The sequence below is a fragment of the Elgaria multicarinata genome, chromosome 10 (assembly GCF_023053635.1).
Source record: "Elgaria multicarinata webbii isolate HBS135686 ecotype San Diego chromosome 10, rElgMul1.1.pri, whole genome shotgun sequence".
In the NCBI taxonomy this organism is placed as follows: domain Eukaryota; kingdom Metazoa; phylum Chordata; class Lepidosauria; order Squamata; family Anguidae; genus Elgaria; species Elgaria multicarinata.
The window spans coordinates 20,528,008-20,543,307 of NC_086180.1; the positions used below are offsets into that span (position 1 = coordinate 20,528,008).

At 43.0% G+C, this 15,300-nt stretch overlaps 1 protein-coding gene across 2 annotated transcripts in view; it reads left to right on the forward strand.

Annotated features, from left to right (window-relative positions):
• Positions 1-15,300, forward strand: part of CCSER1 (coiled-coil serine rich protein 1) — a 394,831-nt gene that overhangs the window by 263,656 nt on the left and 115,875 nt on the right. For both annotated transcript variants that reach the window (XM_063135191.1, XM_063135192.1), the window contains exon 6: positions 7,787-7,864. In XM_063135191.1, the coding sequence (XP_062991261.1) occupies positions 7,787-7,864 (78 nt within the window). The remainder of the gene's footprint in view (positions 1-7,786; positions 7,865-15,300) is intronic.

Sequence of the window (15,300 nt, forward strand, 5' to 3'; positions counted from 1 at the left end):
GAAATGTTTCATTAATTTGAGCAAGTTCTCATATCGATACAATTCTCTAAAGCTGCGCTGCTGACACCTACAAGGTTTTTTTAAAAGAGTTTGTAGAATGCATGAATGAAAAAGACACATGAAATGTTAATCAAATTTGTTTATCGTGAGAGTGGAAAATCCAGATCATAGGCTCTGGTGTTAGATCAATGTTCTTTTCACCTCCTCTCTTCTATTCACATACACTTTACTCTTCTTCAAATCAACTTCACTTCAAATCAACATCTTTTCAAACAACCAAAAGACATACCATACTGTATGTCTTGGTTTCTAAGCCTTTTCTGTCTCACTCAAAGAAACTTCTCAAGACAACATTTGTGTTACAAGTATGGTGTGATTGCTCTTCCTTATGACCCTTTACCACAATACTCTAGTAACAGTATATCAAGAAAAGGCCTGATAATGTGGTTCCCACCAGTGCCGGCTTTGGGTTTTTGAGGGCCCTTGGGCAAGAAACACTCAATGGGCTCCCTCCCTCAGTGAGTCTGTCTTCTCACTGCCATTGCTACCAGCTGCAGTTCATAGAATCATAGAATAGTAGAGTTGGAAGAGGCCTATAAGGCCATTGAGTCCAACCCCCTGCTCAATGCAGGAATCCACCCTAAAGCATCCCTGACAGATGGTTGTCCAGCTGCCTCATGAATGCCTCTAGTGTGGGAGAGCCCACAACCTCCCTAGGTAACTGATTCCACTGTTGCACTGCTCTAACAGTTAGGAAGTTTTTCCTGATGTCCAGCCAGAATCTGGCTTCCTTTAACTTGAGCCCTTGGGTTGCCAGCAGTCCGATCTTAACCGTGGGCACAAACCATCAAAGTTAAGCACTGTTAAGTCTCCTTGAGTCCAAGGCAAGCGATTTAGGCTTCTGGGCTTCGTATCCTTTGGACTTAGAATCGTAGAATCATAGAATAGTAGAGTTGGAAGAGGCCTATAAGGCCATCGAGTCCAAACCCCTGCTCAATACAGGAATCCACCTTAAAGCACCCCCGACAGATCCCTGTCCTCTTTTGTCTTTTTTAAAAAATATATTAATTTACAATATTTATATACCACTCCACCTCCAAAGATTTCAGCGTGGTGAATGGCAGAATAAAAACACAATACATAATCCTTCAGTACATCTTTGTTGGACTGGGGCTGATAGCAATGTCCTGTTGAGTCAACTCTGAAATTTACGGAGTTTCAGACCCTGTCAGGCTGTGGTTTAAATTATTCAAACCAGAAATGCAATAGATATTTGACAATCTTACTGTCTGATAGCATCCTCTTGGACAGACTCATTTGAGCCTGCCATTTAGTAGTCAAAATTGCTGAAGGGGTCATTTTTGTCATATCCTGAGTTTATTTTCTAATGGATTCGATAAATCTGCCCTTGGTAAGTGTTATCTGGCTAGAGCTGTATGGAATAAGATTTGTTATAAATGTAAAAATATGAACAAATTCTACTTAAATTAAACATTTTAGGGCAGAGGGAAAAATCTGTGGTAGTCACAGGGTCACGAAAAAGACATTGGGACTTGATACAAAAGTTACTCAGCTGCTCTGCCCATAAGAAAGTTTATTCAAGTACTGTGCTCTATAAAGATCTAAATCAGACTCATATAAAATGCTAACGACTAGGCCTTGAGAATTACCGGGCCCACACTGTATGTCTCTTGGTACCTATTTCACATAGGGACTAGTCCTTTCTCCAAGTTGCTAAGTATCAAACACTTCTCACATTATGATTACCTGACACTTTTCTTGATAGAGTGCTAGGCAGAGATTTTGATACATGCCTCCACCCCAAGTAAGTTTGTTTATGTATTTCCTATAAATATATGGGCATTGTGGCATGGAGTTGGACCTAATTAAATGCCAATTTATTCTAACTTATAAATACTTCAATTGATTATCCAGGCATAATCTTATTTTAGAGTGAAAATACATGGGTTGTTGAGCATACAGTAATAAATGGCATTCATGCCTTTTCATATTAAGTCTATCTATCATTATTGGCTTCCCAACTTAGACATGTTTCACCGAAATCCCGTAGTGTCTCTGGATAACTGATTATGCTTATTAAGAACCCATCAGTCCCCCTTTCCCCCCAAATTGGTAAATCATATATTAAGCTATCAATAATAATTTATAAGCAGTGTAAATTAGAGCCTGGACAGTTTCTTGCTGCTCTTATTTTATTACTTTCAATAAAACATAACTGAAAAAACAAGTTCACTTCCAGAACAAATGTATAATGCTCAACAGCTTAACATGCACCTGTGTTTTAGTGTTAATTTCTGCTGTGTTCAACATTAGGCGATGAGCTTATGTCAAGAATTCAAAATATAATTATCATTTTAAAATGATTGTCTCACTTGAGTTGGTTTACTTAAATCAATTACAATGCCAGAATAGATCTTAATTCAATTTTCCCCAAAGACACTTGACTTGGTGTCTGTTTTAGGAATGATCCAAACTACTACTCCATGGTGCTTGGGGCTATCCCTAAATCCCAAGAATAATTAGAGCTGCCTCAAGGCTGTTCTCATTTATGCCGCTAGTGTAAGGTCTGCAAAATTGCCTACCTCTCCTCAGCAAGGCATGAGAGGTACACATAGCTTGTTTTCTTTATTGCATTAGCTATGGGCCATCAGCGCAAAAGCCGTCACATAAATCAAAAGTATAAGCCAGGCAAGCTAAATGAAATGAGGAAGATATCTAACACCTGCACAGCTTCTGGGTCTTGGAGAAGAGCAAAATTCCCTGCTATGATGATGGAGAAAAAATGACGGCGGTGACCACCTCCACACCTAACAAGAACATCTTAGTAAAGAAAGGAATACTGCTTTGCTTTGCAAATGCAGATGTTTGAGTTGTTGTTTTGCTTAATGCAGTGGTGACCATCCTTTTGGGTTCATTTTCAATTAAATATAAGAAAAAACCTCCTGATGGTATGATCTGTACAACAGTGGAACGGTCTACCTATGGAGGTGGTGGGTTCTCCAACTCTGGAGGGTTTTAAAAAGAGGCTGGGCAGCCACCTCTCATGGATGGTATAATTGGTTTTCCTGCACATGGCAGAGGGTTGGACTCGATGATCCTTGTGATCCCTTCCAACTCCACAATTCTGTGATTCTATGATTCTATGATTTTCCATTTGTCTAATACAGAGCATGATATTGGGCCATCCTGTAAGTAGGGATGGGGGAGGGAATTTGTTCATCTATTTTCACATTTTCAAACAACCACACAAATGAAAAATCTGCAATTTGCACTGGAGTTCCCCAATCAAAGAGGTGTTCTCCATACAAAGGTGCATAATTAATGGAAAAGAACCTTTAAAAATGCATTATAGTAATGCATTTAGTAAAAATGCATGATATATAATCGCTTGCAAAAAAAACCCCTATGCATATGAGGCAAAAAGGCATAGATAAATACATGTATTATCAAGACCCATTCCAGTCTGGGTTTCGAACTGGTTACGGGACTGAATCAGCCTTGGTTGCCCTGATGGATGACCTTTACCAATAGAGGGACAGGGAGAGTGCAACCCTGTTAATTCTTCTCGATCTCTCTTCTGCTTCTGATACTATTGACCATGGTTTCCTTCTGGATCAACTTCATGGAATGGGCATTAGAGGCACTGTACTACAGTGGTTCGTGTTCTACCTACAGGGTTGTTTTCAGAGAGTAGCTTTGGGTGACCATTCTTCAGTCCTTTGGCAATTGAGCTATGGGGTGCCGCAGGGGACCATCTTGACCCAATGTTATTTAACATCTATATGAAGCCACTGGGAGCGGTCATTAGGATATTGGAGCGGTCATTAGGATATTGGAAGCCAGGTGAGGCTATGCAGATCCTGGACCGGTGCCTAGACTCAATAATGGGTTGGATGAGGGCCAATAAACTGAAACTGAATCCTGGCAAGATGGAAGCCTTGTGAGTGAGTGGTTCCCAAGTCTAGGAGATAGGGTCATTGCCTGTTCTGGATAGGTACCAGGTACCAGAACCTGCAGCCTGACTCATGACAAGGCATAACACACCCTAGTATACAAACGATGTCTGTCTGTGTTATTAATTCCCTCAATATTTTCTTGTAATGCTCTGGCCTCTATATTAAATGATGGTTAATATTTATACTGCAAGTGTCAATATGCATTCTAAAGCATATTTTGGAAAGAATGACATTGACAACAGTGTAGTTTACTTTTCAGTAATTTTTATCAGTGTTCTAAATCTTGCACTCAAACCTAAATTTAAATCACAACGCATTCAAAAGCAACTTTATTTGGCATCTACTGTGCTTGGTGGGGTTTTTTTCCTTGTTTGTCTTTCTATTACATTGTGTGGGTGTGGGTGAGCACACACATGCACACACACTGTAATATATACATTTATTTTTGATTTCTTTTTAAAATTGGGAATTTGACTTCTTGTATATTACTACACGTCAGAAGTAATATATCTGCCTTTATGCTAAGAAAGAGACATAGCATAGAGGTTATGCTTTGTTTTGCAAAAGCTTTCAGGGAAAAGAATTAACATCCTTAGGTTGCCATGTATTTCAGCAAAGCCTTTAACGAGCCATTTTGCACATCTTAAATGTTGTGACTGCAATTATTCTCACTGCTTCATCTGCTCTCCAAAGGGCCTTTGTGATTTTTGGATGGAACCATTTTTGACAGGTCATTTTGACTTACTTAGCTGTGGAAGCTTCAAGTCTAAATTTTCTGCTCTTTGAATATGTGCTCAATGAACATGAACACATTACATTTTAACTCTGGTTCTCAAGTTGCTGTGCCAGAGTTTGGATCCCACCCTACTTTATTAGGAATCATACCATATTATTGACTTGTGCTACAATCCTATACCCACTTTCCTAAGAGTAAGCCCCAATTGAACTCAGTGGGACTTGCTTCTGAGTAGACATGCCTAGGATTGCACTGTAAAGTACATATCTTTCATACCATGCAAACAATGAGATAAAAACTGAACAAACGTCACAATTGGCTGTTTAATGTTTTGTTAGGGGAGGGGAGGGGACTGGCATGACCAGCTTACAAAGCATCCTCCGAACATCCCAGCTTCCTTCCTTCTTGCTCCACAGACCCCCTACTAGATGGGGAAAAAGCCCATCTAGCCAAAATGCAGAGTAGCAAGAGCGCAGAGGCCAAGATCGCCTCCACACTCCTCCCAGTCTGCATAGGATGTCTGTCAACCTCTGAGTTTGGAGACTGAAGGGCATCCTGATAGGATTGCACCGTGAATGCATAAAACCATGCCAGAAGAATGCAACGGGATTTTATCTGCTTCTTTCACTGCTCTTTAATATCCCATTTGTTAGCTGTACTCAACTTTGAGACTGTGAACCTATACTGAACTTAATAGCCAACAATACAGCTGAAGCAATCACCCTGAAAATAAGTTGGAGAATCACTCCCCCACTTTTAAATAGCTATAAAATACACAGATTGTCTACTCCTTTCTTTAGTTGTCAAGATTTATTTGCTCTCTTCCTTCTAATATCCACTGAAGATGTTTTTTCTGCCAGTATTCTTGGATCAATAGCCTTTGAAAGTGGTCTTAAGGGAAGTCTGTGTCTGGCAGCCATCATACTACTGTATACTCATGCAGAAAAGCAGTTGCTTCAAACAAAATTGGCTCTGACTTGGGGTCTGGTATTCAAGATGCTGCTCAGATGTTAAGGTACAATTATCTAGAGTGGCTGTATTGAAGGGATGTATGAGCAATTCATTCCAGTTCATTTTTTATCAGGACTTGCCTAGTTCACCCCTTCCAGATATAATATGAGCTCGGACACAATTGGTCGTTGAAGTCTGTACATTTGCAACTTGCAATGTGATTCATGGAAACCCACCACCACCAAAAAAAACCAAAAATACCCTCTGTTCAGCAACACACATACATTTTGGAATGTGCATGAAAAATTGTGTACTTTTTTAAAAAAACATGGGATTCTTTGTATTCAATGGGAGAAGAATTCAGAGCGGTACACGATTGATGCGTACATGTAGGAAAATACACACAAAAATACACACAGACAAACAAACAAAAGCCTGCAACTTAATCTGCACTTGAGCTGGAATGAGCATCAAGATGGATTGTGGAGAACTTCACTGAGCTTAAGTTTTGCTGATGTACATATCCCTACTATATTGTTCTCTCTCTTTTAAAGGTTCACCGCTTGAGATCAGTTTACGTTTTGACAGAGTGGGAATTAGTGATGTATTTGAAGATGCTGCAGAATTAAAAAGTGCTTTTGCGGTTTGTGAATCAGACAGGCGAGGCAGGCCTGTAGAATGTGTGATCTACCAGCTACAGCTTGTATTTGACCACTGTGGAATATTGATCCAAACTTAGTCGTGATTATAGTTGATCCATCAAAATCAGTGGGATTTAAATTAGACATGACTGATTTGTTCCATTGGTTTCAATGGGTACAATACAATTACATCTGGACCCAACTCTGTATTTTTATGGGGCCTGCAATGGAACAGTCTAGTTTTCCTTCTGATAGTTGCCAATTGTGGTTAAGTCCCACTGGGTGTATAGCTCTCCTTTGTTCCATCTCTGTCTGTACATAGTGGAGGGGTTTAGCCCAACTCACAGGGCTGTCCCAGGAGATCTCACTGACCGAGGCACAGGGTGATAAACACACACACACATACACACCATTCCATATACTGAAGTGGACCAGACTGGCAGCTGAAACTTCAGGTGATAGAACAGCATCCTCCGTTACTCCTGAGGGCAGCAGGCTGGCATTGGGAGGTGTAGGGAAGGCATCAAGGCCAACAACAAGCAAGCTTCTTTGCCACAAAGAATTATTGGGGTGGGGGTTCATGAGGAATGGCTGGGGGGGATACCATTCCCCACTCACCAGAGTCTGCTGCTTTAGGCATCTACCTCACTTTGCCTAATGGTCGGACTTCCCCTGCCACCTGCCTTCCAATGCCATAGCCCCGTATCCCTGCCCTTCTGGTTTTGCAGGTCTAGGCAGGTAGCGAAAACAGTAATGTATTGCCCACCTCATGGGTTACTATGCAAGACTGGTGGTCTGCATTCACCTAGGTGAGTCAGACGTTGTGTAGGTCTGCTCTTAGCCTCATTGAGCTGAATGGGAGTTTTATATGAGCACCCATGGAAATTTCTCCTAAATCCATACTCTAAAAAAACGGCTAAACCGTCTAGCTTTGCTTCTCCCCCACTCCCCCCCCCCCCAGCAATGCTGAATGCTTTTAACTCTTCAATTATTCCATTTGTAATAGCCAGACAATGGCTTTCTGTGTGCTGGTATTTGAGAACCTCAGCACTTCTGCATTCCTCTTGGGTTCTTCTGTTGCCGCCTAATAAAGGAATTGATCTTGTTTGACCACAGCATTGCGTATTGTATTGTACTCTGGCATTTATTTCTAATTGTTCCCATTGGGGCTGTTAAGGGTGCTTATGCACTTGTGTTTCTCCACATGCTGCTTTGAAGATCTTATTCATTATTTCGTGGAAGCACTCCAGAAGGTGTTTATTAAAACGCACCCAGAAAAATGGTCAAAGTAAACATCCACACAGTCCTGTGCTTGCTTCAATTGCAGTTTTTATATCCTCTTTGTTTTCTTGGTTGTACTAGTAATAAATGAGATGTTGCCTTTTTATTCCCCCATGTACAAAAGGGTCACAAAAATATCTGGACACAGCAATGCTCATTAGTCCCAGACTAACCTAGGTTTTATTTTGTTTCTCTCTCAGAGCACAGATATGAGTCCTGCGAGCAGTACCAACTCGCTTCCTGTTAGTCCGCTTACTGAAGAACCGTTGCCGTTCAAGGTAAAGCCGTTTCATTATAGAATCAATGCTTCATGGGATACTTGACTTAAGCAGGGGCATGCACTGATATGCGTTCACCATAACTACACTGTTATGACTATGTTGAGGAGTTGTTGGCTGAGCTGCAGATATGCCAAGGGTATGCTGAAAGTGGACACCCATCCTTTTTGAGATGCTAACGTTAGGCAAATATCCAGGCACTATTTTACCAAGATCCCTAGATAAATCAATCAATCATGCCTATCTGTTTTTGCTTGCTTCTAAAGAGCACGGACAAAAGTCACTAGCATTGTTTTTGAAATCCTGTCCAAAAGCGGGACCGGGGGAGATATGTGTGTGGCGGGGTGGATTGGGGGGCATCTATCCTTTTCTACAGCTGAGGGGGAGGCATTTGTTTGTCTCTACCTGCAAGATTTGGTGTTTTGTTTTCCCTGTCAAACTGCTGTGTAAGCGATTCATGTGGGCTGTGCATGGTGTAACTAATACACAGTCCTGAGAAAGTGTGTGACCTCACAGAATTTAGATTCAGACATGAACTAGGATTGTCTTGCTTATCAAGACAATCCTAGGCTGCCCCCATCCGCATTCATACATAGCAGTTTGACAGGGAAAACAAAACACCAAATCTTGCAGGTAGAGACAAACAAATGCCTCCTCCTCCGCTGTAGAACACAGCTTAAGCTATCATATCAGCTTAAGCTATCATATCACCCCAAAGCACTGACATCACATCATCAGGGCCGACATCATGGGTAGGTATGGTTGGGCACCTGCTGCGGGCCCACATCCCAGCAGGGGGTCATTGGCAAGAGCTCCGGCTCAGACAATGGCGGTGGTGAGGAGGAGGAGCAGTAGATGCCACTGCCTGTCAAGCAAGCAAGTGGTAGCAATGATGACAAAGAGGATGTAGAGCAGTAGCAGCTGGTGACAATGGTGGTGAGAAGGTCGACTCACTGCAGGAGGAGGGCTATTGAGGGTGTCCTGCCTAAGGGCTCTCCAAACTCTGGTACACTCAGATGTCCCAGGAGCCATATGGCTCAGATGCTGGCTCTATCTACTTTCAGTTGCCACCAGGGCTGCTGGCTGCAGTTGAGGACTGTATGCATTCAAGCCAGAATGCTAACTCTGCAAACCAGGATCCTCTCTTCTAATCCTGTGCTATGGCCTCCTAAACAGTTCCAAGGTTTGGGATACTCAGTATAGAGGAAAGCCACTAGGCCAGCTTTCCCTAACCTTGTTCCCTACAGATATTTACAGCTTCCAACATTCCTGACCATTGGCTATCCTGGCTAAAGTCCAAAATGTCTGGGGGGAAGGGACCAGGTGAAGGCTGGTGAAGGCTACACTAGGCTGTCCTTGTTGGCTTTGTTGATTATTCCCTGTTTGTTATCCACCTGACTTCTTGCGTTTAACACCCTCCGCTCAGGGGTACTTGCTCCTTGTCAGCCATTGGGAGCTGGAACTTATCAGCATTTGGATCTGAGTATCTGATGGGCACATGTACTTAGGCATTTATTTATGACTTTTATATCCTTCCATCATGGAACTCAAAGTGGCATCCATAGTATCCCAAACGATCACCCTTCCAGGCACTGATTAACTCTTGGCCTGCTTAGATTTAGCAAGGTGAGCCCACCATTTGCCTTTGTGTGAACAGAATGCTGGACTAGATGGAGGTGTGGTCTGATCCAGCATGGCTCTTTTGTGCAGCTCCATGCCCATTTAAAGAGTGGAGGAAGGAGGACCCAGGAGCCTGCACCACACTGCCCACAGTCCTCGGGGTTGTCCCGGGACTGTGGGAAAAACCAGGATAAAGGTAGTCCATTTTATCCTGGGAAAAGTGAGTGGTCATCTCTGGTTGACTCCAGGGATCCCCTGTGTGCCATTTGGATGCACAGGGACAACCTCAAGCTGACCCCGGGATAAATGGATGGTGTAGACATGCTCTGAGTCTGAAAAGATAGACTGCAACTCTGTATGGGCCTGCAGATGCATCTTCTGTGCCTTATTTCAGAAAAGGATATAAAAAATCAGTAGTGCTTCCTCTTGCTTGCTTGCTTTGTCACTGTTGCTTTCTTTCTGAGCTGTTTTTAAAGGAAAACTCTCCACTTTCCTGTGGAACTCATGTAAACATTAAGGTCAGGTTCCAGGGAGATTGAGATGCATTTCCCAAGCCAGTGACATTAAGTGGAAATAAAAGTAATATAAAATGCAACTGTTTCTATTATTGCTTCCTGACTCACTCCAGGAGAGAGCAATATTGTTTTGGCAGTAATGTGAGTGAGTGATTTTATATGCAATAACCCTTTCCAACTACTGTCAGAGTATAATATTGGTTTCTGATGACAGGAAATGTATTCTTCTGGCCAAACACAACCCTAATATTTCCCGCATTCCAGCTCCTGTGAAGTGAACATAAATGTTTAGATTTTTAATTTGATGTGCTTGTGCAGGGCTGAGAAAACCAATGTCACTAAACAACAGGGTATAAGAACTGAATCTCTGTGGGATACCTAATGTCCTTTTGGTAAGCCATGATTTATAGATGAATCTGAAACACGCTGAAGCCGTCTATTCAAAATATCTATTTTGTTTTACAAATAAAGAAATGCCCTTTAATGAATTGTATAATACTCTTTTCTCTTCCAGAGAGACAGAGAGGGAGAAGGAGTTTTATACAGTACCACCCTCATGTACCTTAGTTCCTCCATTCTTCACAACTAGAGCACATCTTCTTCTTACACCTCTATATCTGTGTCTTCAGACATAACTAACCCTTATAACAGCATCTCTCTTTTGATCTTTACCAAGACCTTTGTTTTGGGGCAAACTTGCATGCTAACAAAGTATAGTGAGTGTGCCACAATAATTCATAGAATCATAGAACAGTAGAGTTGGAAGGGGCCTACAAAGCCATCGAGTCCAACCCCCTGCTCAATGCAGGAACCACCTTAAAGCATCCCTGACAGATGGTTGTCCAGCTGCCTCTTGAAAGCCTCTCGTGTGGGAGAGCCCACGGCCTCCCTAGGGAATTGGCTCCAATGTCGTACTGCTCTAACAGTCAGGAAGTTTTTTCTAATGTCCAGCTGGATTCTGGCTTCCTGTAACTTAAGCCCATTATTCCATGTCCTGCACTCTGGCATGATCAAGAAAAGATCCTTGTCCTCCCCTGTGTGACAACCTTTCAAGTACTGTATTTGAAGAATGCTATCATGTCTCCCCTCAATCTTCTCTTCTTCAGGCTAAACATGCCCAGTTCTTTCAGTCTCTCCTCATAGGGCTTTGTTTCCAGAACCCTGATCATCCTCATTGCCCTCCTCTGAACACGCTCCAGCTTGTCTGCATCCTTCTTGAAGTGTGGTGCCCAGAACTGGTCGCAGTACTCAAAATGAGGTCTAACCAGTGCCGAATAGAGGGGAACCAGTACTTCGCATGATTTGGAAGCTATACTTCTATTAATGCAGCACAAAATAGCATTCAATTAATTTAATAATGAAAGCCCTCTGTGTAGTGATGGGAGTTCACCACAAATGTCCCCAAATATTATGAAACCACCCAGCTTACTCCAAGGTATGTTGAGTTAAATAAGCCCTGAATCAAACAGGATCTGGTTCTCCTGCAGAAATCTCAACCCCACCCACTCAATGTTCCAAGCTTGGAGATTGGAAACTTTGCCAGCCTCTCTATTCTCCAAAGCATTCGTTCTTAAGAGAAGCCTGCTGTGCCACTGTTATCCTCTTGCCTCTTCCCAGTTACACAGTGACAGGCCCACCTTTGGATCTGTCTTAGCACTTTATCACACCAGCGTTATACTCTGCAATCACTGTGAATTGCATGCAAAGGACTCCAGAGTTTTCCAGTTTATGATCTGCTTTTATTGTGAAGTACTCCCATGCATCCTGCTTTAATTGCCCTTCTTAGCCAAAAGAAGTGCAGTATTTTGGTGCGCAGAAGGTATGGTTTTTCCGGTTATGCGAAAGCACATCACTGAAACTGCAGCATGTACTTTCATCCCTCATTCTGAATCCGGTGTTCTGTTGGTGTGTTTTCAATGGGCAGAATTGCTGATGAAAGAAAGGGGTGTGTCTTGTCTTCAGCGGGTGTTTTTAATTGCCAATTCAAGTCCTTCCTCCTCCTGCTCCCTCCATCTTAACTCGTCCATTTTCACTTTAAAAGAAATGTGGGAAATGCACCCTCCTTGTCAGCAGCACCCTCATTTTTAAAGATAAAGAGATCCAAATTAGCACAGTAGTAGGTATTAATGAGAGCTTTCAGCATGCCAAATTTGAACCAGATTGGGTCATCTGTTGATTTTTATTGATTTTTTTACATTTCCTCCCTCAAATCCGTTGGAGCTCTGTTAGTGCGGAGGAACTTAGGATCACATTTCTATGCCTTTGTACATCCGAAACTGTACATCTTCAATGGGATTTACTTTACTCAAAAGTAAATCCCATTGATTTCAACTGCTTACATAACCTGCTGCCCCTTCGTCTGTGCTTGGAGGAGAGAGAAAAGGTGAAGGGCGGTGGTGGAAAGACTTCCCTTCTTTCCACACCTGGGAGGTTTTCCTAAACAGGAGCCATGGAGGGAGGGAGCCTCCAGGCAGGGTTAGAGGATTTACTTTACTCAAAAGTAAAACCCATTGATTTCAACAGCTCCTTAGTCTGTGCTTAGAGGGGAGAGAAATGGAGGGAAAGGTGGGCTGGAAAGATTTCCCCTCTTTCTGCGCCCTTTTCCTTAGCACAGACCAAGGCATGTCATGTTAGCAGTTGAAATCAAATGGGGTTTGCAGCAGCAGCCCTCACCCACATATACACAAATCAAGTAGACTGGACAGCGAGGGAGGAAAGGAAGATGAGGGGGTGGGGAGAAACTCTTTAGATCTGTGTGTGTTTTTAACCATTTTCCACTGCAAAGGAACAGGTTGTTCCCTGCCATAGGTCCCTCAGAGCACTCTTCAAAGGCTGGTCAGTTTCATCCAAATGTCTTGTCAGTTTCAAGTGAAGTCCTTTGGCTGCTTCTGAATGAATCTGTCTCTGTGTGTGTGTGTGTGTGTGTTTGTGTGTGTGTCCTTTCCTTTGAACATGTGAAGCTGAGTCGGGGATCGCAGGAGACACAAACACAGGGAAGCAGAGATGGAAACGTTCTCCATGGGGGAGATCCTGCATCTCCCCACCTTTTTCTTTTCTTTTTTTAAACAATGGGGGGTCCAGTTTTTATTGGGAGCCCCCACATGGGAAAGGATGGCTTAATCCTCTCACTAACTGTGATTTCCCTCTCAATTTCTCTGTCATTGGAAGTCCTGGCACTGCATTTGAAGTCTCCTCCTCCGTACATTGGCAGTTGAGACGGCCACTTCCTAACTCGCTTCGCTCCCCCCCAGCCCCCCCATTTTTTTTCTTTTTAAAGTTGCAAAAATTAATACTGCAATCCGAGGGGCTCTAATTTGGAAATGCATTCCATTGAACTCAATGTCATTTATTTACTGAGTAAGCATGCAAAAGAGTTGACTGCAGTTTTATGTAACGTTCTACTTTGGTGCTCAGTAACAAGAGAAGCAAATCCCAATCCCTGTTGTTAGAGGGGGAGTTGTCCCCACTTCAAACAACCAATAAACAGTAGGAGGAGGTACAACAAAGATCTGGGGGTGGGGTGGGGATAAGAACATGTGAGTGAACCTCAATGGATCTCCCCAAAGCGCTACAGCATAGATGTAAGTTTACAAGTTTTCATATGCTACATAAGCACTATATAAGCGAAATGAGATAATTCAAAGGTAAACCAGAACAAAAGTGTACGTGAGATGAAGCTTTTAGCATACTGGACAGTAGGGTTTCACCAATCTTGGAAACTGTGCAGCCGCTTCCCTTGTAAGCATTGATGCACATCAGCATGAAACGTTGTGACACAGTGGAGGTAGCCACTTCTTGCATTCTCAAGGGCTGTTCTTGGTGGCTGTAAATGTGGTGGTGCCCAAAGTTCACCACCTCCTTGCCATTGCCAGTTTGTTGGCCTCTCTTCCTGTGAGCCAAATTTGCACTACCACCCAGAGGGAAAATTACTGTTGGCTGGTCCTCCTCCTTGCTTCTGACACTCTTTGGCCACTCATAGAGGGCAGTGAACATGATGCAACAGCAAGGAGACGGAGCAGAACATCCAGGGGGATGGTTAGGATTGGTAGTGGCCATTGGGCATGGCAACGTTTTGAAAATGCTGACAAGAATCTGACCAAAGTTACATTTCTGCAAATGCAGTTGCACAACTGGTTGTGCATGATGCTCGCACAACCAGTTGTGCAACTGATTGCCTATTATGCTTTTGCAACCCATTGTGCAACTGGTTTGCGCAAGCATAATGTGCAACTTCTTGCACAATGTAAAGATTTTGCAGAGCTCCACTAGCACTCTTTGAGTTTGTGGAATGAACCTTTTGGACACGTCCTATATTTTGCTTAATATTTGTAACAGGGCCAGGTAAAATCGCTTTGGGCGGAGGATCAGCAATACTTGTCTAATCCCTGTTGTATCCAAGGGTTGGGGAACACATCTATCAGCCAATCGATGCCAATGACCTTCCCTCTAAAAGGAAGGAGAGGGGTGGCTTTGGGAGACTGACTGAATTGCTTGCTCAGGGGTCTGGAAACAAAGCCCTATGAAGAGAGACTGAAAGAACTGGGCATGTTTAGCCTGGAGAAGAGAAGATTGAGGGGAGACATGATAGCACTCTTCAAATACAGTACTTGAAAGGTTGTCACACAGGGGAGGACAAGGATCTTTTCTTGATCATGCCAGAGTGCAGGACATGGAATAATGGGCTTAAGTTACAGGAAGCCAGAATCCAGCTGGACATTAGAAAAAACTTCCTGACTGTTAGAGCAGTATACTTAAAAGGTTGTCACACAGAGGAGGGCCAGGATCTCTTCTCGATCCTCCCAGAGTGCAGGACACAGAATAACGGGCTCAAGTTAAAGGAAGCCAGATTCCAGCTGGACATCAGGAAAAACTTCCTGACTGTTAGAGAAGTACATCAATGGAATCAGTTACCTAGGGAGGTTGTGGGCGCTCCCACACTAGAGGCATTCAAGAGGCAGCTGGACAACCATCTGTCAGGGATGCTTTAGGGTGGATTCCTGCATTGAGCAGGGGGTTGGACTCGATGGCCTTGTAGGCCCCTTCCAACTCTGCTATTCTATGATTCTATGTTTTTGATTGTTTGTTTTTATCCATGAGTTTGAGGCAGCACTAAAGCTTTTGCTCTTGCACATTAGGCCTGAGGACTCAATCACAGGCAATTTGGAATTAAAATCACCACTGTGCCTCCTGCTGTGCCATTTCCTCAGTAACTCCTACGGTCCTTGCATCGCTAGGTACCCAGCTGCCCTCTTCAGGGGGTCCTTCAGGCTTTTTAAGTGGCATTGTTTTTGACATGCACTC